We start from the raw sequence: 22,314 nt of genomic DNA, 5'->3' as shown, positions 1-22,314 counted from the left end.
GGGACTTCTTCCCGCCTGTTCTTTAAGAAGGGGCCAAACGGGCGCGCAATCTTTCGCTCCTCCTTAACTGCCCCTCAGGTACTGCCCGCCTTCCCCCCCTTCTCTCCTGTCTTTTCAGCTGTCTGCGTGTGCGCGGTGAGGGGGGAAGCATCACCCCCTCCTCTTCTGAAGTTTCCGATTCCAGGATGGGGGATAGGGGAGGGGCTGATGGTAAACTGCCTCCCCGCTTTTTGGCTGTGAGCAGCCCTCCCTCTTTCCCCTCTTGCTGTGAGCCTGAAAGAGGGGGAGGCGTGAGAATGTCCAGGGAGGGCTCAGGCTCCCCGTTGCTAAGCGACCTTATCACTGGCAGTTCCTCTGTTTCGTCTTCGCTCCAAAGGGGGGAAGTTCCTCCCCCTTCCCTCTGCCATCCATCCGAATACTCTTCTCCCAACTCTCTGGGATCCAGCTTCCCGGGATTGGGACCCCAGCTCTGCCTTCCGACACCATCCCCCCTCCCAGGCTGTGCCCCCCTCCCCTTGTCTGGCTTGGGACGGTGGGGAAAACATTGATGGAAAAGTTTTACCAATTCTGGAGCATGCACATCAGCTGCATCTTCCCATAATCTGTCAGCCACCCCATAGCCTTTCCAGTGAATCAAGTACTGCAGCTTGTGGCGTCTGATCCTGGAATCTAAGATCTCCTCAACTTCAAACTCAAGCTGCTCATTTACCAGGAGTGGAGCTCCGGGAGGTTCCTCCGGCCGTAACTCACTGGGAGGGGCGGCTTTCGTTAAGAGGGATCGATGGAACACAGGATGTATTTTAAACGTGTCAGTCGGTACGCCACGGGATTGATTTGAGTTTCTATGTTGAAAGGACCCACCCTCTTGTCTTGTAATTTTCTACATTTGCCCGGCATCTGGAGGAAGCGGGTGGATAGCCATACCTGGTCTCCCGGTTGAAGGGGGGGGCCCTCCTTCCTGTGCAGGTCAGCAACTCGCTTGTACTCCGTTTTGGCTTCATTTAACTGCTGTTTCAGTGTCTGTTGCGCCGCTTGCAATTCCTTAAGGAAGTTCTCAGCTGCCGGTACCAGCATTCCTTCTGAGCTGCTTGGAAAGACTTTAGGATGGAATCCATAATTAGCGAAGAACGGGGTTTGTTGAGTGCTGGAGTGCAGAGAATTGTTGTAGGCGAACTCTGCAAAATGCAAATATGATACCCAGTCAGTCTGTTGATAGGACACATAACTTCGTAAATATCTTTCCAAAACGGCGTTCAAGCGTTCCGTCTGCCCATCTGTCTGGGGGTGATGGGCGGAGGAGAGTTTTAATTCCGACTGCAACTGTTTCCACATTGCTCTCCAAAATTTGGCTGTGAACTGAGTTCCTCGGTCTGAGACTACGCTGTTTGGCAATCCATGCAGCCGGTAGACTTCTTTTATGAATAACTTGGCCATTTCTTTAGCCTCTAAGGCCCCTGCACAAGGAAGAAAGTGTGCCATTTTGGTAAGTAGATCCACCACTACTAAGATGACTGTCATTCCTTGGGACTTGGGTAGATCAGTTATAAAATCCATGGAGAGGTCCTTCCAGGGTTCGTGTGGGACAGGCAACGGTTGTAACAGTCATGCTGGTGTCCCTGTTTGTGTTTTTGTCCGCAGACAGACAGAGCAGGACTTTACATAACTCTCAATATCCCGACGCATTTTAGGCCACCAGAAGTCCTTGGCCACGTTCTGAATGGTCTTGTAAATCCCAAAGTGTCCCGCTGTGATGGAATCATGACACTGGCGTAGGATTCTGAGCCTTAATTCCCCTTCTGGCACATATCTGGCGGTTTTGAACCATAACAGTCCATTTCTCCAGTGAAAGGTTACTTCTGAGTCTTGACCTTGTCCCGTCTCCTGCTGATATTTTAGCGTGTCTGCATCTTCTTGTTGTGCCTTTTTGAGTTCCTCTTCCCATGAAGGCTGGCATACTCCCAACGTTAATTTCTCTGGCGGGATTACGTACTGACGCTGGTCCTCGGATTCACTTTCTTTGTATTGTGGCTGTCTGGATAAGGCATCCGCTCTCTGGTTTTTGGCTTGGGCATGGTAAGTAATCTGGAAGTTAAACCTAGTGAAGAACTGGGACCATCTTATCTGTCTCTGGTTCAGCTTTCTGGCTGTTTGGAGGCTTTCAAGATTCTTGTGGTCGGAGCGCACTTCAATTCGATGAGAGGTCCCCTCTAGGTATTGTCTCCAGTTTTCAAAAGAGTCCTTGATGGCCAGCAGCTCCTTCTCCCAAACTGTGTAGTTCTTCTCTGCAGGCTTTAACTTCCGAGAGAAGTACGCACAGGGGTGCAGCTCCTTCCCTTCTTGGTCTAATTGTAGCAGGACCCCCCCCCCGATGGCAAAATCTGAAGCATCTGCTTCCACTACGAAAGGGTGGTTCGGATCAGCAAAGCGCAGAATGGGCTCAGTAGCAAACCTTCTCTTCAGCTCCTCAAAGGCCTTGGTGGTGTTCTCTGTCCATTGAAACTTCTTCTTCCCCCTTAAACAGTCAGTCAGAGGAGCTGTTAATTTGGAAAACCCTGGAATGAACTTTCTGTAATAATTGGCAAACCCCAAAAACCGTTGTACATCCTTTTTGGTGACAGGTTGGCCCCAGTCCAATATGCAGCTTACTTTCCCTGGGTCCATCTCCATGCCTTCCGTTGAGATTCGATATCCAAGGAAGTCTAGAGACTTGAGGTCAAATCCACATTTCTCTAATTTAGCATACAGGTGATTTTCTCTCAGTCTCTTCAACACCGTCTTCACATGCTGGTCGTGGTCTTCCTGGTTCTTTGAGAACACCAGGATATCATCTAAGTAACAGATTACATACGTGTCCAACAAGTCTCTAAACACGTCGTTCATGAATTTTTGAAAAATTCCTGGCCTTCCACAAAGCCCGAACGGCATGACCAGGTATTCATACTGTCCGTAAGCGGTCAAGAATCCTGTTTTCCATTCATCTCCCTCCTTCATTCTGATCAGATTGTACGCCCCTCTCAAATCCAACTTCGTGAAGATTTTTGCAGAGCGCAGTCGGTCCAGCAACTCTGAGATCAGGGGCAGCGGGTAGCTGTTGGGGATGGTGATCTGGTTCAATGAGCGATAGTCGTTACAGGGTCTGAGTTCCCCCCCCTTCTTTTTCACAAACAATAGTGGCGCTCCAGCAGGGGATTGTGAGGGGCGTATGAATCCTCGCCTCAGGTTTTTATCCAGGAATTCCTTCAGGGCCTCCCTCTCATTCTCTGTGAGAGAGTAGATTCTCCCTGATGGGATGCTGGCTCCTGGCACTAGGTCAATCGCACAGTCGTAAGGGCGGTGGGGGGGTAAAGTCTCTGCCTCTTTTTCATCAAACACATCTTTGAATTCTTCATACTTTGGCGGCAGGGTCACTTGCTTGATCTCTTGCACTGCCCCCGCTAAGGTGTTCTTGATTCCTTCAGGTTGACAGTTCTCCTGGCAATACTGTGAGGTGAACCACACCACCGCCTCCTTCCAACTTATTTTGGGTTCATGCTTTGCTAGCCAGGGCATTCCCAGAATCACCTCAAAGTTCGAGAGATCTGACACGTATAGCGAAATGAACTCTTCGTGCCCAGGGATTTGAAGTTTCACTTCCTCCGTGGCTTGTGTCACCCCTCCTGATTTCAGGGGTCTCCCATCGATAGTCTCCACAGCTAGGGGAGCGTCCAGTTTCCACTGGGAAATTCCATGACGCTTGACTAACTTTGCATCAATAAAATTTGTGGAGGCTCCACTGTCAATTAAGGCAGTGGAATTAAACACCACTCCTCTGGAAGTTGTAATCCGAATAGGCAAGACCAACACCCCCTTTGAGGGAGGTTGGATCGTTGGGGGGCCTTTATACAACGCTGCCCCCAGTCCACCGGCCTGCACGTGGACTGGGTGTTCTAGTTTCCCGACGGCTTGGCTTTCCCCCCTTTCAGTCCACAGTCTCTGGCCACATGGCCCGGCTTTGAACAATAAAAGCATAAACGTTCCCGGCGTCGTCTTTCCTTTTCTTCTTCCGACAGTCTTGGCCTAGCCCCTCCCTGTCCCTCAGTTGCATTACCTGCCATCCCTGTAGTGGGAAGGGTCTTGTTGTGGGATGCCGAGGCTGAGTATCTCGGTACCTCCTGCTTCCTTTCCAGATGCCTTCCTTCCATCCGGTGATCTATCTGTAGGCATAGCCGGATGAGCCCTGGTAGGTCAGCGGGGGGGGAGGTCCTGGCCAACTCATCCAGGATTTCAGCATTTAACCCACTCCGGTACATAAACATCAGGGCGGCGTCATTGTAACCAGTTTCCTGGGACAGAATTTTAAAAGCGTTAGTGTACTCGGAAACAGTCCCTTTAGCTTGCTTCAGAGCGCCTAGTTGCCGCGCTACTGTTTCAGCCCTTTGCGGGTCTTGAAACATCTCGGTCATCTCCTGTATAAATCCTCTGTACCTTCCTAAGACAGTATCCTTTCTCACGAGATACGGAGTCACCCATTTTGCAGCTTCTCCCTCCAGGAGGCTAATCACGAAAGCTACTTTAGCCCCATCATCTGGAAATTCCGTGTGCCTGACATCCAGATATAACTCACATTGAGCCACGAAGGTTGCCAACTGATCACTTTGTCCCGCGTATTTTGGGGGCAATCCAATGGGAACCTTTACTACGGCAGCTGGAGGGGCTGTTCGCATCTGGTCTATCGTGGCCTTCAAGGTTTGATTATCCGTCTTCAGCGCCTTGACTGCTGCTAGCAGGGCTTGAACATCCGTCTGCAAATCAGCTACCTTAGTCCTCAGGAGTTCCACTTCTTCCGTCTCAGAAGTGGGGTTTGTCCCCCCCGCTGCTCCCTTTGACATCTTGTCCCAGTCAAGTGAAGAGAGCGTTGAGGGTGATTTAGGTGGCTCTGTCAAGCTGTCAGGCCCAGGATGTGACTCAGGAACCAGACCAACGATTGTAGTTAATTCGTGTTTTATTAGGGTAATGTCCAAACAAAGACTGCGTTTTCTCATGAATCAATACAGGGATACAGGTCCTGCGGCACTGGGAGAAAGTTGACAGAGCAAGGGACTTCTTCCCGCCTGTTCTTTAAGAAGGGGCCAAACGGGCGCGCAATCTTTTGCTCCTCCTTAACTGCCCCTCAGGTACTGCCCGCCTTCCCCCCCTTCTCTCCTGTCTTTTCAGCTGTCTGCGTGTGAGCGGTGATGGGGGAAGCATCACCCCCTCCTCTTCTGAAGTTTCCGATTCCAGGATGGGGGATAGGGGAGGGGCTGATGGTAAACTGCCTCCCCGCTTTTCGGCTGTGAGCAGCCCTCCCTCTTCCCCCTCTTGCTCTGAGCCTGAAAGAGGGGGAGGCGTGAGAATGTCCAGGGAGGGCTCAGGCTCCCCGTTGCTAAGCGACCTTATCACTGGCAGTTCCTCTGTTTCGTCTTCGCTTCAAAGGGGGGAAGTTCCTCCCCCTTCCCTCTGCCATCCATCTGAATACTCTTCTCCCAACTCTCTGGGATCCAGCTCCCCGGGATTGGGACCCCAGCTCTGCCTTCCGACAGAATCTTACGTTATTTTTCACCGCATTAGCATGATCAACTCTGTATAGTGGTTAAGGTGTTGGACTATGACCTGGGAGACCATGGTTCAAATCCCCACACAGCCATGATGTTCACTGGGTGACCTTGGGCCAATCACTGCCTCTCAGCCTCAGAGGAAGGTAATGGTAAACCCCCTCTGAATACTGCTTATGACAAAAACCCTATTTATAGGGTCACCATAAATTGGAATCGACTTGAAGGCAGTCCATTTGTTGTACTCATCTGCCCTGTGGTTCTTTTCACGAAGGTCTGCTCTAGTGTACATTGGTGCTGACAAGGAGAATTCTACACAGCCCATTTGCCTGCACTCCTTTTCTTCTTTGTTTTCAATATTCCATTAAGTGTCATGTTAACCCTTGAATATTCTTATTTTATTCCTGAGCATCTCATTGACATGAGAATAGTTGGTATACTGTGTGCAGCAGCAGTGTTAATCTACTGATTTACTTAACTGGAAGGAAAGAGAAGCGCCAATCCAGGGATCCTTGAAGGTGGTGCTTGGAAGAGTTTTAGTGACTAAGTTGATTTCAGAGAAGAATGGAGCCCTTGGCCATTACAAATGCAATGATGATGACTACTTAAATTTCTCCTTCAAAGCTGAGCTGTGCCGATGGAAGTAGAGGTGAGCAAGAATGTTCTCCTCTGGAAAAACTGCCACAGATTTTCTACATATTTTATTGCATATTTTAATTAAGTTTTTTTATATTTTAATGTTTTAATGGAATTGGGATTTTTTGTATTTTAATTATGAAGTTAATATTTGTGTCATGAGTTTTTAGACTTCTAAGCTGCATAGAAGCCTATTTGGGCAATAAGCAGTGTACCCATTTTGTAGCAGCAGCAGCAGCAACAGCAGCAGCAGCAGTAGTAATAATAGCAATAGTAATAACACCAACAACAACAACAATAATAATAATATCTCTTCTTCAAAGTAGACTTTTTTCCAGATCCTGTTTCAGCAAACAAATGAACAAAATGCTTGGTAATTCCATCACTTTGGAAACTTTGCACATCCAAGGGGTGAAAGTGTAAAGTTATCACACCGGCGTATGAAGCCTCTTGCACCCAGAGTGAGGCTTGCTCTGCTGCTGAGCCTTCTACTCCTGTGGCACAATCTCCTGTATTACATGGCGCATCTCCATCCCAGCCTGGTTCCACCACCGATGAGATTGCATATTTGTATTTGCATTCTATTTGTGAAGCATCATGAAACTATGAAAGAGAGCAGAGACTGATTTATAACCGTGTCACTAAATCACCCTCCCCTTGATAGCCTTTGACATTTCACATATTGACACTCTTATGTACTTGTAGCACATCCATTTTTGCCACGAGTGGAGGAGGCTTCCCACTTCAGGCCTTTGCCCTCCAACTTGTGGGGGTATGGAGTTAGCAAGTTTTTCACCACAACCACCTTGTGGGTTTACTTAACCTGGAAGATTTCAGAGAATCTTGAAGAGGTGTATTTAAACTGTATATCTCTGGATGACAACAATGATATAAGTTGCATATTGCTTACCTACATGTATTGCATTACATTCACTTCTAACAGAGAACATGAGCCTTTTGGTAGCAGGGTCCCTATCTCTCCAGCATCCTATCAGCCAATCAGCATGAAAGGGGAGTGTGCTAGCCACTGAGAAGAGTCTTCTCACTTGCTTCCTTCTCCTTTCCTGCTGATTGCAGCCAACCAGCCGAAAGGGGGTGAGTCAGCTACTGAGAAGATTCTTCTCAGTAGCTAACACACTCCCCTTTCATGCTGATTGCCTCCTAGGGATGTATGTTATTGGGGGAGAGGATCTCATTCTCAACCCAGCAGCAAAAGAAGGAGGGAAGGGTGTGGCTATGACTATCATGAAGAGACCAGGCACTTTTGAATTTGCCACTACACTACTACCATCCTCTCCATACCTGCATCCAACTCCTTTTTTCACTACCCCTAGCCCTACTTCCTGAAAATATTACCCTGGTTCTCTTTGTTGTTCTTCCCCACATCAGTTCCCACTTGCTATTTATTCTCTCTCGAGTTAAACCCAGTGCAGCAGTTTACGTACTTTTTCACATAGGAATGGATGGCAGCCATTCCTAGATACAGTGAAAAATAAAGGGATGTTCCTGAGGACATAATTCATTGCACTATAAGTCTGTGGGTTTCTCTCCTCTTGCTAGATCCTTGCTAAGTTAAGGACCAAGTCTGATCCAATCTCTGTAGCCCTTGACACTGATGGCACCATGCTCGTATCATTTATTTTTCATTCTAAAATAATAAAAAAAACTCCTTGCAGATAGAGGTCAACCCCATAAGGGAAAAGCAACACCAAGAATCCCTTTTCCCTGACAGACTTGTTTTCTTTTGGCAGGAACTTTTTTGCTTTCAAGTGGTCATTGCAGACATTTCTATTTTGCAGATTTTATATATTTATTTATTGCAAATCTTTTTATGATCAATTTTTCTGCTGGCTCTTGTATACATCATTGGCTAACAGCTGTGTGTCTCGGTCTCGGTTATACATACCAGATCGGCTGCCTCATCCACAATTAAATCGTGAATGAGGGAGATCTAATTATGCACCGATCTGGCGTTTAGGAGCAGCATCCGGAGGCCTGAGAGCTGGCTGATAGGGCAACCAACAAACCTGTGGGTGTGGGGAGGACTGGAACAAGGCACAGTCATTAACTGCCTGGGCTGCGTTTCCTTTACCTGGCAAGTCCTCCTCACAAAGCCATATCTCCCTCTACCCATCACTATGCTAATTGGGCCCCCCTCAAATCTCCCCACTTGGCTCCGAGTCCTCTCTCCCAGACACAAAACTGAAGACCCAGAAAAAGGCAGACAAAGCAGGAGCCGGCTTATGTATCCCCTCCAAAGAAGGGACAGGTGGAAGGAATCAGCCGCAGATGGCTGAGTACCTGGGGCCTGGTCCTGCAAGGCGTGGCAACCTGCAGCACAGGAGTCCAACAGGGAGAGGGTGGTAGTAGTGGTAGCCGAGCAGCAGCAGCAGCAGGAAGCAAGCAGGCAGACAGGCAGGCAGCAACGGCTCTCCCTCCCTGGACAGTGGTGGTCCCCTTTCTCCTGCAGGCACTGGGTCTCTTGAACAAATTATCTTGAACAAATTATGGTTTAATCTTTTTTAAAAAAATACATACATCAACCACATACTTCTGAATTGTTTTCATTATTTATTTATTTGTTAAATGTATATCCCACCTTTCTTCCCAGAAGGAGCCCAAAATGGCAAGGAAGTGATAACACATTTTTAAAACATCTTAAAAAGATCTTTAAAATAATCTTAAAAACAGTTCCAACACAGACGCAGACTGGGATAAGATCTCTACGTAAAAGGCCCGTCTCTGTGGAGTTTTGACACCTACTGAAGACCTTCCTCTTTCAACCAGACTTTTAAGTAGGAGTGAATTCAAGGGAAATGCAGGTGCCACAACACAAAAGGTCCACTTCCTGTGTTGTGTGGAATGGATCTCCTGATGAGATGGGTATATAAGGGGTAAGATTCATGTATCCTGTATCCTGTATACGGCTTTATACACCAAAACCAGCACCTTGAACTTAGCCCAATAGCTAATGTACAGCCAGTGCAATTCTTCCAGCAGTGGGGTAACGTGTTGGTGATGTCCTGCTCAGATGGGGAAGATTACTTTTAAAAAGTAATAAATTACAGTTACAGTTACATGGCCCAAAAAAGTAGTAATTACCGTTACAATTACACTTGCTCTGAAAGTAACTGATTACTTTACTTTTCCTCCAAAGTAATCACTACAATTACATTCCAGTTACTTAAAAAAACGCCTACAAGGTGCTGGCCTTGGCTGCTGCACATCTAAGTAGGCTAAAACAACATTAAAAATAAACACACACATACAGAGGTAGTAGAATCATTCTTTTTATCCATAAGATAGCAATGGTGGTCTCTCCGCTGGTAAGGGTGGTGGGGAGGGAGGCTGAGGCCACTACTCAGATGTTTGCATGTCAAACCAAGTGCAACCCCCCCCCCTCAGCCAGCAAGCACAATCTCTCTCACTTAACCACCTCCCAGACTCTGCCCTGCCACCAACTAAGGGGCACTCACTCAAGCAACCATTTCCCCCTGAGATGCAAAAGAGTTAAAATACTGCAAATGCAGCACAGTAGCCAGAAAGGGTGGTGGAGGTCACTTTGTGTGCCAAGTGCAAACACAGTATTCTCTCTCTCTCTCTCTCTCTCTCTCTCTCTCTCTCTCTCTCTCACACACACACACACACACACACACGTTGTCATCTTTCACCTCCACAGTTCTTTATCTCCATTCTGCTGCTGCCTCCTTCTCCTTTACCCATGTTCTTGACCTCCAGATCCTTTCCCCCTCCACTCCATTCTTCACCACCACTATCCATTTTTAAAAATAAACAGAGGCCTCTGTTGAAACTCTGTGGTGATGGTTCCAAAAATGATAACATCTAGCTTCATCATTCTATTTCTGATAAGATATGCTAGTTCCTACTTAGGAAACATGTAACTTTGACTTGCACTGCATGTAGCCTTGTTGACCTGTGTTCAGTGTGGATTGTTTATTTCAGGGTGGGCATAGAATTTCATCCTTGAGCATGGAGTTGGACTAGATGACTTTCACATTCCTTATCACTGTATGATTCTAGATAGTGTGCAATTATTGAGCAAAACAAAGTCCATAGTATGTCACCTGGCCCATTAATGGAAAGAGTATTTAATGTCTTAGCAATGAGCTTGCTTTTGGCCTTCCTGGGTAAGGATCTAGGACAGGGGTGAGGTACTAGATCCAGCTGGCAGGTCAGATCCTTATCCTCCCCCAATCCTCCATGGGACAACTTGTCAATCACCTGATGTGATAACTGAATCATTGGATCAAAATGAGAATGATGGAGATCTTTGGAAAACTTGATTAGAAAAATCTACTGGGTTAGTCCAGTAGAAAGGATGCCCGTGTTAAAGCAGAGAAGACACAACCAGAGATATCTGCACTCTGAAATACGTACCAATACATAGACACAAACTGGGCCCTGAAGCAATGTGGCTTGCTTCTGTTTAGAGTTCCACCCACGCTGATCCTTTTAGAATATTTTCTGCCCTCTGAGTTCCAAGGATGCAATATTTACTCAAGCGTCAATGTCCAGTGCTCAGAAAAGGTGATGGATAAACACCTTCCTTTTCATTAGGCACAATACGTGGAAACATGACTAATTGGAAGCAAGAAAGTACTTCCCACAGAGTATAGTTAACTATGGAATTTGCTCCCAAATGAGGGAGTGAGGACTCCTAACTTAGATGGCTTAAATGAGGATTAGTCACATTCATGGAGGACAAGGCGATCAACGGCGAAAAGTGAAGATGGCTATGTTCTACCTCCACTGATGGTGGCAGTATGCCTTAGAGTACCAGCTGTTGGAAATTGCAGGAGGGGAGAGGGCTGCTGAGTTCAGGTCCTGTTTGCAGGTTTCCCATAGGGGTCTCTGCTTGGCCACTGTGAGAACAGAATTCTGAACTCGATGAACCTTCGGTCTGATCCAGCAGGACTCTCCTTATGTTAAAGGCAGAGCAGCTCAAACACTCTTCCATTCACTCCCTTGTGCACACAGAAAGGGCATAAATGAAAGTCTCGCCCAGTGGCACCAGACAAGTATCACAAGTGGGGCCGGGCAATTAAAGCCCACGATTCTCCTGGTTTTTCTCTGCCCCTCCCCCCTCAAAAAGCATACTATTGAACAAAATCAGTACCCATTTGGCTAGTTGGAATTTTTTCCCCATTTTTGACTTTTCTCTCATTTTGAGGGGGGGGAGGGAGTGGGCATAGGACACATTAGATTAGAGGTGAAAAGATCTGTCTGTTTTGCTTCTCTCAGTTTCTCATTTTCCAGTCTTAACTAAGGTTCTCTTCATTTCTGCAACAATTTCCTATTACGTAAAAAAAAATTCCTCGCTTCAATGTGAATTTATCCTAAAATCTTTGTAGGCAGTTTTGACTAATGTACACATTTTTGCAAGCCAGTTCATAATATAATGCCTTTTTGCATGTTATTTTCACTCGTATTCATTTTTATGAATACTTTCCCATAATATATGAATTTCTGTACATATTGTTTGGTTGTTGAACTGCATCACAAAAATTTGAATAAGTGTGAATTTTGAAGTATGGCTGTATTTTGGTACCCATATTGTTTTGAAAAGTGCATATTTGATAGATTCAGCTTCAAATACAAATTGAATCAAATTTCTCACCCATCCCTATCCCAGATACATATTTCTTTTCCTATGTCCATAGCAATCCAGTGAATACAATTGGGGAGGGGCATCCAAATGTGTGAGGAATGGGAGAAGTGAATGGTGCTGGCAGCAGACTTTGTGACAGTTTAGAGCACCAGTTTAGAGGGGAAGGTCAAGCTAGATCGTGTAGCATAAAACCAGAGAGAAACATGAACTGAGTTGTACCTGAGAAGGTCAAGAGGAATGGAACAATTTTTCCCTTACTGTGCATGGAAAAGCAAAATGACTGGCTAAATATCGGGAGCAAATAAAGATAATGCCCACCCTTTCCTCTAGTTCCCACTTATGATGCTTCTCCAGGATATCACCAACAGTAGAGGGAAGGACCTCTATCCAGCCATCTAGAAGCCTTAAAGAATCATTTTTCTTATTATTCTTCTTTCAATTCTACAGTCTTGTGTGTATATCTGTGGGTTTCTTGTGCATTCAGGACTCTGATAGACAGCTTAAGCATGAAAAGATAAAGGCAAGGAATGATTCTAATCAATAAAAATATTTCTCCTGATATAGTCACAGAGTAACCTCCTCCTTCCCTGCCATTTGCAAAGCCTTTCTTGAGCCTTAGAAGACAAGAATCTCTTCCTAACTTTGTTACTGGCTATCTTGATAACCAATGAAAAACTTTCTTCTTGCCACATGATGTTAAAAAACTGATGAAATACAGCCGAGGGGGATTTGCGCATATTCAAGGACTTCTTGCTGCCTAGCTCTTACTGTATCTAAAGACTGCTGATCCATAGTTTCTCACAGGTATGTGAATGTTTCAAGCTGATGTTGTTCTGTTGCAAATGCAGGAGGGGAAGTGTTTTGCAGACGGTGGGAGAGGACCAAAGTTTGATGTTCCCATAAAAAATATACTCCCATGAATTGTCCCATGGAAATGTATACTGGCAACATGCCTGCAACCAGTCATTTTGTTTGTATACGATATATGATTATGATTCTATGATTTGTCGCTGCTGCTGCTGTTGTTATGCGGCATATGCCCAAGGGTTTTTTTAAAATAAAAAAAAGAAACAAAGGGCACAATCCTATAGCATGGGCTGAGGAGAGTTAGGATATGGCAGATCTCTAGCTGAGCCAGCTTGGTCCTGGCTCAGCTGGGCAATGCTGGTGTAAATACTTCATCCCAGCTCAGCTGCAGTACAGCTGGCTCAACCCAATCTCACACAGCTCAGCCTGGCTCAGCCAAAACTGGCGTAAATTAAGATGGCATTATATTCCCAAAAGAGTGTGGCAGGGGAGTGACCGAGGGGAGGGGGACTTATGTTGTCTCCTACATTCATTCAGCTCAGTCATGTCACCTCTAGTCCAGGTGTAAGTTAAGCTCTGGGGGCTCAGCCAGTGTTCTCCTCTCCCAAGTGTTCCTGAATGGAGTTAGGATGTGCGATACTTTAAACCAGTTTAATTCATGCCAGCTTTAGTTCTGCTGCCTTCCTCAATATAGGATTGCTCTGCCAATGAACAACCACAACAGAATGGGTGCTGAACTCAGCAGATGATCTGACATACATCAACGTTCGTGTGACCTGGAATCAGAGATGGGATTCAGTTGTTGGTGCTGGTTCAGATCTCATTTCAAAGTGACAAATGGTGACAGTTTGTGTACATTCATAATCTGTTATCTTCTGTTTTTACAGTTTGGATTTCGCCCCTCCCCTGAAAAATAACATTATTGTTAACATTTTTTCAAGGAAGTTGGTCTGTTTGTTTTTGTATTCAAACGTAAATGCAGCAGGTAATTTTATTTTATTTTATTTATTTATTATTTGCTTTATATCCTGCCCTTCCTCCCGGCAGGAGCCCAGGGTGGTAAACAAAAGCATCAATAACTTTAAACCAACAGAAAAACAAACTTTAAAACACATTAAAACAAAACAACTTTGAAAACGTTTCTTAAGAAAGCTTTCAAAATATCATCTAAGATTAAAAACTTTTTTTTTTAAAAGAAGGTTTAAGAACATATTAAAAAGCAATTCCAACAAGTAAGTCTATTGCCTCCATCTATCCGGCTGAGTCTTTCTTTAACAAAGATATTTTATTTTATTTTATGTGCATTTCTTTTTGTGAATGGGAGAGAGAAACAGGAGGAGAAATGGCAGATTGTCTCTGTATGTGTGAGTTGTCTGCCTTGCGCTAAGGGAGAGGACAGTCCAGGGCTGAGAGGGTTTCTTCTCAGTCCTCCCCCCGTTGAGTCCTGGGTCTCCATCTGTGCCTGGGATTTCTTCACACACACACTCCTCCCCATCACACCATTGCCTCCCACATACTTAGGTCAGGTAAGACAGTCCAGGGTCTGCTGTAATCCTATAGAGGCACACTTAATCTGGGAGTATGCCCCATGCAAGTCAATGGGCCTTCCTTGCTTCTGAGTAGGTGTGTAAAGGGTTGCACTATCTGCAGCATAAGCATGCCTGCATGTGTTTACTCAGAAGTAAGTCTGAATGTAATGAACCTTACTCTGTTGTAAATGCACTTAGGATTGCAGCTGTAACAATACAGCATGTTTACTCCAAGAAAAATCCCTCTGTGCTCAAAGTGGCTTATTCCCAGACAAATGTGTGAGGGACTGCAGCTTTGAAGGTGCGTAGTTTGAGGGCTGGATTGTGCTCCTGATTTTCCCCTCTTTAAATAAAATCTTGTTTTCTCCCAACATCAAGCAAACACACTTTGTGGGTGTCAGTTTGCAAGCAGCTAGAGAACTAGGGTTGCCAGGCTCAGGGCCTGAGACTGATCCTGTATCTTCAGGAGAAGAGAAAGTCAGCCAAGTGCAGGTGTTCTTGCAACTCTGTAGTGGGAATAACCACAAGGTAGAATTCTCCCTTCCCCCTCTCAACTTTTAAAGATACAGAAGACCTCCGGAAGGCTGGGGTTGGCAACCAAGAGGTCTTCTGTATCTTTAAAAGTTGGTAAGACTTTTTTTTAGCTATCCTGGTCCCAAGCTGTAAAGGGCTTTGTACTCCAAAACCAGAATCTTTATATTACCCCGGTAGCTAATAGATAGCAAGTGCAGTTATTTCAGCAGCTGGGTGACATGCTGACAATATCCTGCCCCTATGAGCAGTCTTGCCACCTCATTTTGTGCCAGCTGCAGCCTCCCCAGAGCTTAGAAAAGTTACTTTTTTGAACTACAACTCCCATCAGCCCCAGCCAGCATGGCCACTGGATTGGGCTGATGGGAGTTGTAGTTCAAAAAAGTAACTTTTCCAAGCTCTGCTCCAGACCAACCTCAAGGGCAGCCCCACATAGGGCTCATTACAGTAATCCAGCCTGGAGGTTACCAGTGCATGGACAACAGTGGTCAGGTTATCCCAGTCCAGAAATAGCTGCAGCTGTTTTATCAGGTGAAGCTGGTACAAGGCACTCATAGCCACTGAGGTCACCTGGGCCTCTAGCAACAAAGATGAATCCAGGAGCACCCCTAGACTACAGACCTGCTTTTCAGAGGGAGTACGGCCCCATCTGAAACAGGCAACTGATCAATTATCTGAACTCAGGAACCACCAACCCATAGCATCTCCATCTTGCTAGGATTCATATTCAGTTTATTGGCCCTCATATAGTCCACTGAGTCCAGGCAGCACAGAGCATTTGGCCTGGTTCCTCCTTCCGTAATGTTTGCAAACTTACTTTTATCAAGAATATCTTTCTAGGACATCAAGGCTTAGAAGGCAACAATCTCCTCCTTCATTTGTCATGGGCTATCTTGATAACCAATGGAAAACATCCCCTTCCTGCCACATGATGTTGGCAAACTGATTAACCAGAGAGGTGTGTTCTGACCCCTGAGCAAAACATAATCTCTCACAAGTGACAGATCTGGTCAGGAAGAGGGAGGGACCTACTTTTCCCTTTGTGAGGGGAAATGAAGATCGCAGAGCTGAATTATTTCCCTGCAGAATGCTTGAGATACGGAATAGCTAGATTTTCCTATACATGTTGTATGCTGAATCACGACTGCCTGAAATCACATCTGAGGGGGAAAACTTAGAGTTACCCTAGTACCTCAGACCTAGCTTAGCCGTTCCTATTGGTTTGGAGCTGCAGAGCCACAGGAGCGTTTCTGCTGCCCTCTGCTTGTTGGAGATCCTTATTGCAAGGCACCCCAGTTGTTGCTTCAGCCTCTTTGCTGCCACCTTCAGATAGGAGTCCCTTATTGCAATTCACCCCCATTACTGCAGCATCTCTCCTTGAATATTGTACTCCTGGAATAATGTATGCTCTCCAATACTTTGTCTTCTGCAGTGTAAAAGGTTTAAAAAATGCCTGGCTGATTTTTAATTAATTTAAGAAATTTAGCATTGAACTCAATGATAAGACCAGGCATGCTCAGTAAGAACCAACTCTCAGTGTTCTAAAAGCCAGATGCACAGCTGCTTGGCTTGCCTAATCAGGGGGCCACGACCACACCAGACCTTTATTCCATTTGAGACAGTCATGGCTTTCCCCAAAGAATACTGGGAAGTGTAGTTTGTGAAGAGTATTGAGAGTAGTTAGGAGACTCCTATTCCCCTGACAAAGCTCCAGTGGACAGGATGGTTTAACAGTCAAGCACTCTGACTGAAGCTCTGTGAGAGGAACAGGGCATATCCTAGCAACTTGTAGCACCCTTCACTAACTATACTTCCCAGGATACTTTGGGGAAGCCATGACTGTCTAAAATGAAATAAAGGTCTGGTGTGGATGTGGCCAGGGACAGCTTTGGTTTAAATTTGGGTGGGAGACTATATGTGACTGCTGTAGAATAAAAAGCTGGGGGAAACACTGAAAAACAATGATATTCACAATACTTTCATTTTGAAAATAAAAGGGGCTTCCCTTCTGCCCAGTGCCCACCCACTGAATCTCCTCACATGCATCTTAGGCAGGCCAAGTTTGTTTTTTCCAACAGCAAGTCATTGGCTAAGTAGCAGCATATTATAATCACTCTGATTTTACATCAAACCGCAGTTTCAGATTCAACTATTAATCCACCCAAAATAGAAATAGAACATAACCTCCAATTTGAAACACAAAAGGCTATAACATATGACACTGACTAATAAAAAGGCTTTGAAATTACAAAAAATAAATTTGACACAGATTTCTAGGATGAATAATGATAAATTTTCTAGAATGAATAATGAGAAATTTTCTAGGTTTGATTCTCTGTGGAAACAGTCCTAACACAGGAAAGAAGCAAAGTAAGAAGAACACTAACAAACATACAAAAATGTAATTCTCCATCGTTGGAGATGGCAGGTGTTGCCAGCACTCACCAAATGCTCAGAAGCACGTGTTCCCAATTTCTTGCAAGCTACACATGAAGTGGATTGGACTGTGAAAGAACAACCCAAATTGTGTTTTCATTTTGACAAATTTGTACAATATCTCAGAGGAGTTCAGGTCTCCTGCTCCCCTGGTGCATTCACTATAGCTGCCCAATTTTCCTGCTTTTTAAAGTTTGATAGAAATATCTGTTGGCTATAGGTATGCTCTTAAACTGCAAGGTTTTTTGCCTATTAGTGAATATATCCATACATGATTGCAAATTGGTTATTGAATTACTTCCCACGTGGAAACCATCTTTCTGTCATGCTAAGCTGGTAAAAAGGCTAAGTCATCACACAGCTATGTTCCCAAACCTTTAGCTGTTCCGAGGGTTCATTTTTTTAAAAAAGAAAAGATTGTCTGCCATCAGGCCACTTCATAAAAGCGATACTAAATAATGCAATAACAACACCCAGCTCTCAGAGAACTTCTGCCTCTTCTGCTGAATGTCCTTGCATATTTTCTTCCAGCTTGCAGTGCAATCCTATACAGCCCTGCAGAGTTCAATGGGACTTACCCTCAAGTAGGTTTTATAGGATTGCAGCCTTGGTTTCTCTTCAAAGGTCAGGTGAAAGTGCTGCTGCTGCTGGTGGAGTTATGCAGCCCTAACCAGAATGATGCAACACAAGGTGCTTTGAAAGTACACTAAGTTTCAGAAATAGTTTGGATTGTGGCAGGAGTGTGTGCAGCTATTTCACTGATATACATAAAGTCACCTTAAGTTGCCAGAACTCACTACTGGAACACAAAAACCCCCGAATGTTGTAACCTTTCCTCATAAGGGATTTTCTCCAACCCATCAACCAGGTTAGTTGGCCTTTTCTGAACCCCATAACTCTCTATAGTGTCCTTTTTTAGAATTACATACAGTATTGCATATGGTGGTCTCACCTTAGATACACATAGATTTGCTAACGGCATGATATGGACATTTTAGTTTGCAGTCTCTTTCCCAATGATCCCTAAGATAGGATTCTCCTTTTGCATGGTAAGTTGACCTCTTCATCAAGCTATCCACTGTATCTCCAAGGTCTTGTTCCTAGCCAGCCACTGCCAGTTCAAACCTCATTATATCCACACGTGACCATACAGCGATCCTATCAATATGGATCCAGAGATTGTAACATGAAACCTTCCGGCAAATGTTGAGAGCTACTTCTTGTCCAAGTACTAGAAAACCTGATGAATGACTTCACTGTTCTTTTGTCTTTCCAGGAAACACCAGCGTAATAATAAGCACTCTAAAATGTTTTAATCTTTTAGTCTGTTACCCATGTAATTGTTTTTAAAACATTTTAATTACTTTTAAAAACTGTTTTCACTGTTTTATCATTAATTTTAATGTCTTTTGTAAGCCGCTTGGAGTTTTTTTACAATCAAGTGGTGTATAACTTGTGTTAATTCCCCCCTTTTAGCCGGTTGATGAGCTTCATCTGAGAAGGAAGAGATTTCTATAGGGCTTGGTAGATCAACCTTCTCAGCACTAGAAAATGTACTTAACAACTCTTCTGGATTTCCCAAGGCTTTGACAACACATTTGCTAGTACTTTTGGGCAACTGTAAGACCTCAAAGGCCATCAAGCTGAACCCCATGCTCAATGCAGGAATCCAACATAAAGCAAACTCAACAGGTGGTTATCCATCGGCCTCTTATCTTCATGTTGGAGAGCCCACCACCTGCCGAGGTAATTGGTTCCAGTTAAACTCTGGCTTCCTGTAACTTGAGCCCATTATTTCATATCCTGCACCTGGGATGATTTAAGAGAGATCCCAGTCCTCCTCTGTCTGGCAGCCTTTCAAGTACTTGAAGAGTGCTATCATATCTCCCCTTAGTTTTCTCTTCTCAGTGCTAAATATGCCCAGTCCTTTTCGTCTCTCCTCATAGGACTTTGTTTCCAGTCCCCTGATCATCCTCTTTGCCCTCCTCTGAACCCATTCCAATTTGTCTGCATCCTTCTTAAAGTGTGGGGAACAGAACTGGACACAGTACTCAAGATGAGGCCTGACCAGTGCCAAATAGAGGGAAATCAATAGTTCACCCAATTTGGAAACTATACTTCTGTTAATGCTGCCTAAAATAGTGATTGCCTTTTCTGCAGCCACATTGTATTGCAGTACACATAGCTTGTATTCAGCTTGTGATCAACAAAAATTCCAAGATCCTTCTCGCATGCAGTATTGCTGAGCAATGTATCCCTCATGTGTGCATTTGGATTCTTTTTCCTAGGTGTAGCACTTTGCAGTTATCCATGTTAAAATTGATCATGTTGTTTTCAGCCCAGCCTATCAAGATCATTTGAATTTTGTTTCTGTCCTCCATGGTATTAGCTATCCTTCCCAATTTTGTATCATCTGCAAATTTGATAAGCATTCCCTGCACCTCCTCATCCAAGTTATTAATAGAAATGTTGAAGAGCATTGGGCCCAGGACCGACCCCTATGGTACCCTACTTGTTACATCTCTCCAGTCTGAGAAGGAATCATTGATAAGCAGTCTTTGAGTACGATTCTGTAGTCAACGGTGGATCCGCCAGATAGTTGTTCCATCCAGCCCACAGTTAGCTAGCTTGCTAATCAGAATATCATGGGGCGCTTTGTCAAAAGCTTTGCTGATGTCAAAATATATGATGTCCACAGGATTCCCACAGTCTACCAGGGAGGTGACCCAATCCAAAAATGAGATCAGATTCAACTGGCAGGATTTGTTCTTGATATATCCATGTTGGCTCCTAGTAATCACTGCATTGTTTTCAAGGTGTTTACAAATTGACCCCTTTATAATCTGCTCCAGAATTTTCCCAAGGATTAATGTCAGGCTCACTGGTCAGTAGGTCCCAGGTTCCTCATTTCCCCCCTTTTTGAAGATAAGAACATTAGCCCTCCTCCACTCATCCGGCACGTCAGCCATCCTCCATGATTTCACAAATATAATAGACAGTGGTGCCAAGAGTTCTTCAGCCAGTTCCTTCTAGGATGCAGTTCATTGGATCCTGGAGATTTGAACTCATTCAAAGTAATTAGATATTCCTTGACTATTTGTCTATCAACCTTCAGCAGCAGTCCTGCCCCCTCAACTTCACATTTGCCAGAAGGATCATAGGCACTATTTTGGGAAAAACAAAGCCAAGGAAGGAATTGAGCACTTCTGCCTTTTCTTTGACATCTGTTAGCATTTTGCATCCCCATTGAGTAGCTGTACCACCTTATCTTTTCTCTGCCTTTTACTATGGATGTACCTGAAGAAAGATAGTTTTTTTTTTTTTTTAGCATCCCTTGGTAACGTCTGCTCATTCTCAGCTTTATCCTTCCTGACGCCATCCCTGCAATTCCATGCTACCTGTCTGTACTCTTCCTTTGTGGCCTGGCCTTCCTTCCACTTCCTGTATGTGTCATTTTTGTTTTCAGGTCATCTCTAAGCTTTTTGTGCAGCCACATTGGCTTCTTCTGCTGTTTCCCCCCTTTTCTCCTTCTTGGAATCGTTTGTAATTGTGCGTTTAGAATTTCCTTTAGCATCATTGTAATACAGTTGAGCTTTACAGCGGGAAGTGACTCTACCTTTCCCTCATATCTCTTAGGAGGAGGATCCAATCAGAAGTAGCTGAAATGCAGAGACGGACCGTGATGAGCAATTCTACCCTGGAATTGCTGTTTTCTTTGGATGCTGCAGGGGAAGACTATGAAACACACAATGAAACTGGCTTCCCAAATACAATCTATTTTTGTTTTTATTTAAATGATATAGGAGTTATTTTCACTGCCTTTATTTCAGTTATTAGCCTTTTTGGACTTATGGGGAATGGAACTGTCATCTGGTTTCTTGGATTTCGCATGAAAAGGAATCCTTTCACCTTCATCCTGAATTTGGCTGTCTCTGACCTTGGGGTCCTCATATTTACAATTCTTTTGAGAATAATAATATGTGAATCTGTGCATTTTTCTCATTCTGTTTATTGGTTAGGGCTGTTCTGTCTCCATGTTTTTTTCTTCATGTACTTCACTGGTCAATATCTGTTGACAGCCATCAGCATTGACAGGTGTGTTTCTGTCCTCTTCCCAATTTGGCATCAATGCCACCGCCCATCAGGTTTGTCCACCGTTGTGTGTGCCATAATATGGATCTTTTGTTTCCTGCTCTGTCTAATTTATTTCACTCTTGAAATTATGCGCATTGCAGATATTGTAGTGTTTCAGTTTCTGATTACTGGCGGGGTTTGCTTCCCCCTCATGACTATCTCCACTCTAGTCCTGTTCATCAAAGTTTGCTTTAGATCACAACAGAGAAGGCAGGGAAAGGTTTTAAGAGCCATTCTGCTTGCACTCCTCTTCTTCGCTCTCCCATTCAATTTCATGTATTTATTCGGCAGAGATTCATTTTTTCTTAATGTTGGTTTCGTATGCAGCTGTTTAAACAGCAGTGTCAACCAGCTAATTAATTTCCTGGTTGGGAGAAAGAAGAATACTCGATCTAGGGAGAGCATGAAGGTCATCCTGCAGAGACTTTTCAAGGAGGAGAAAGATTGCTGAGAGGAGCTGGAACTCCAGGCTGGAACCCAGATATGATGCCTTCAAAAAAACAAAAACTCAGAAACCTTATTTTCCTTTTGGCTCTTTATGCTAAGAAGAGGCGTACTATAGATTCTATAAGCTTAGGGAGGTACAGAGATGGAACCTCACTTTCTTTTTTTAACTGCCTTTGAGAGCTGCTTTTAGTTCTTGGTGATTGATCCAATATATTCTTCCTATGTGGTCATTTCAAATGCTTTTACTATGGTTATTTTTGGTTTTGGTTATTTCAGTGGTATCATGATAGGCCACCTTGGTTGAAAGAATAAACAATGTTTTTAAATTCCTTTTTTTTAAAAATGTGTTTTTTAATTTGTATATTTAATTTGTATATTTAATTGTTGTAAATCAGAGAGCTTCGGCTATGGCTCAGTATACAAATGAAATAAATAAATAAATGTTTTAAAAACTGATATAAAACATAATGCTACTTTAACAGGCTGTGAAGTGGGTGGGGAAAATTATTAGACTTTGTAACAAATGATTAAACTATGTAAACTATGTAAAAAAATTAGATTTTTTGCAGAACTAAAACCGATTCTGGCCTGCTTA

At 44.2% G+C, this 22,314-nt stretch overlaps 1 protein-coding gene across 2 annotated transcripts; it reads left to right on the top strand.

Annotated features, from left to right (window-relative positions):
• The first annotated feature begins 12,557 nt into the window (after positions 1-12,557).
• Positions 12,558-21,916, top strand: LOC133376226 (proto-oncogene Mas-like). 2 transcript variants are annotated; one of them, XM_061607913.1, is made up of 3 exons: positions 12,558-12,639; positions 18,722-18,884; positions 20,775-21,916. In XM_061607913.1, the coding sequence occupies exon 3, from the start codon at positions 20,803-20,805 to the stop codon at positions 21,721-21,723; it is 921 nt and encodes a 306-aa protein (XP_061463897.1). In that variant the 5' UTR covers positions 12,558-12,639; positions 18,722-18,884; positions 20,775-20,802; the 3' UTR covers positions 21,724-21,916. The 2 variants fall into 2 exon arrangements, with proteins under 2 accessions (XP_061463897.1, XP_061463906.1); XM_061607922.1 differs by lacking the exon at positions 18,722-18,884 and having other exon boundaries at positions 12,563-12,639.
• Positions 21,917-22,314: the final 398 nt, after the last annotated feature.

The sequence above is a fragment of the Rhineura floridana genome, chromosome 1 (genome assembly GCF_030035675.1).
Source record: "Rhineura floridana isolate rRhiFlo1 chromosome 1, rRhiFlo1.hap2, whole genome shotgun sequence".
NCBI lineage: Eukaryota > Metazoa > Chordata > Lepidosauria > Squamata > Rhineuridae > Rhineura > Rhineura floridana.
Note: the sequence above shows the minus strand (reverse complement) of the source record. Positions and strands in the feature narration are given on the sequence as shown.

Excerpts from the sequence above, each read along its gene's own strand:
- LOC133376226 (XM_061607913.1), top strand. The coding sequence starts at position 20,803 with ATGCAGAGACGGACCGTGATGAGCAATTCTACCCTGGAATTGCTGTTT.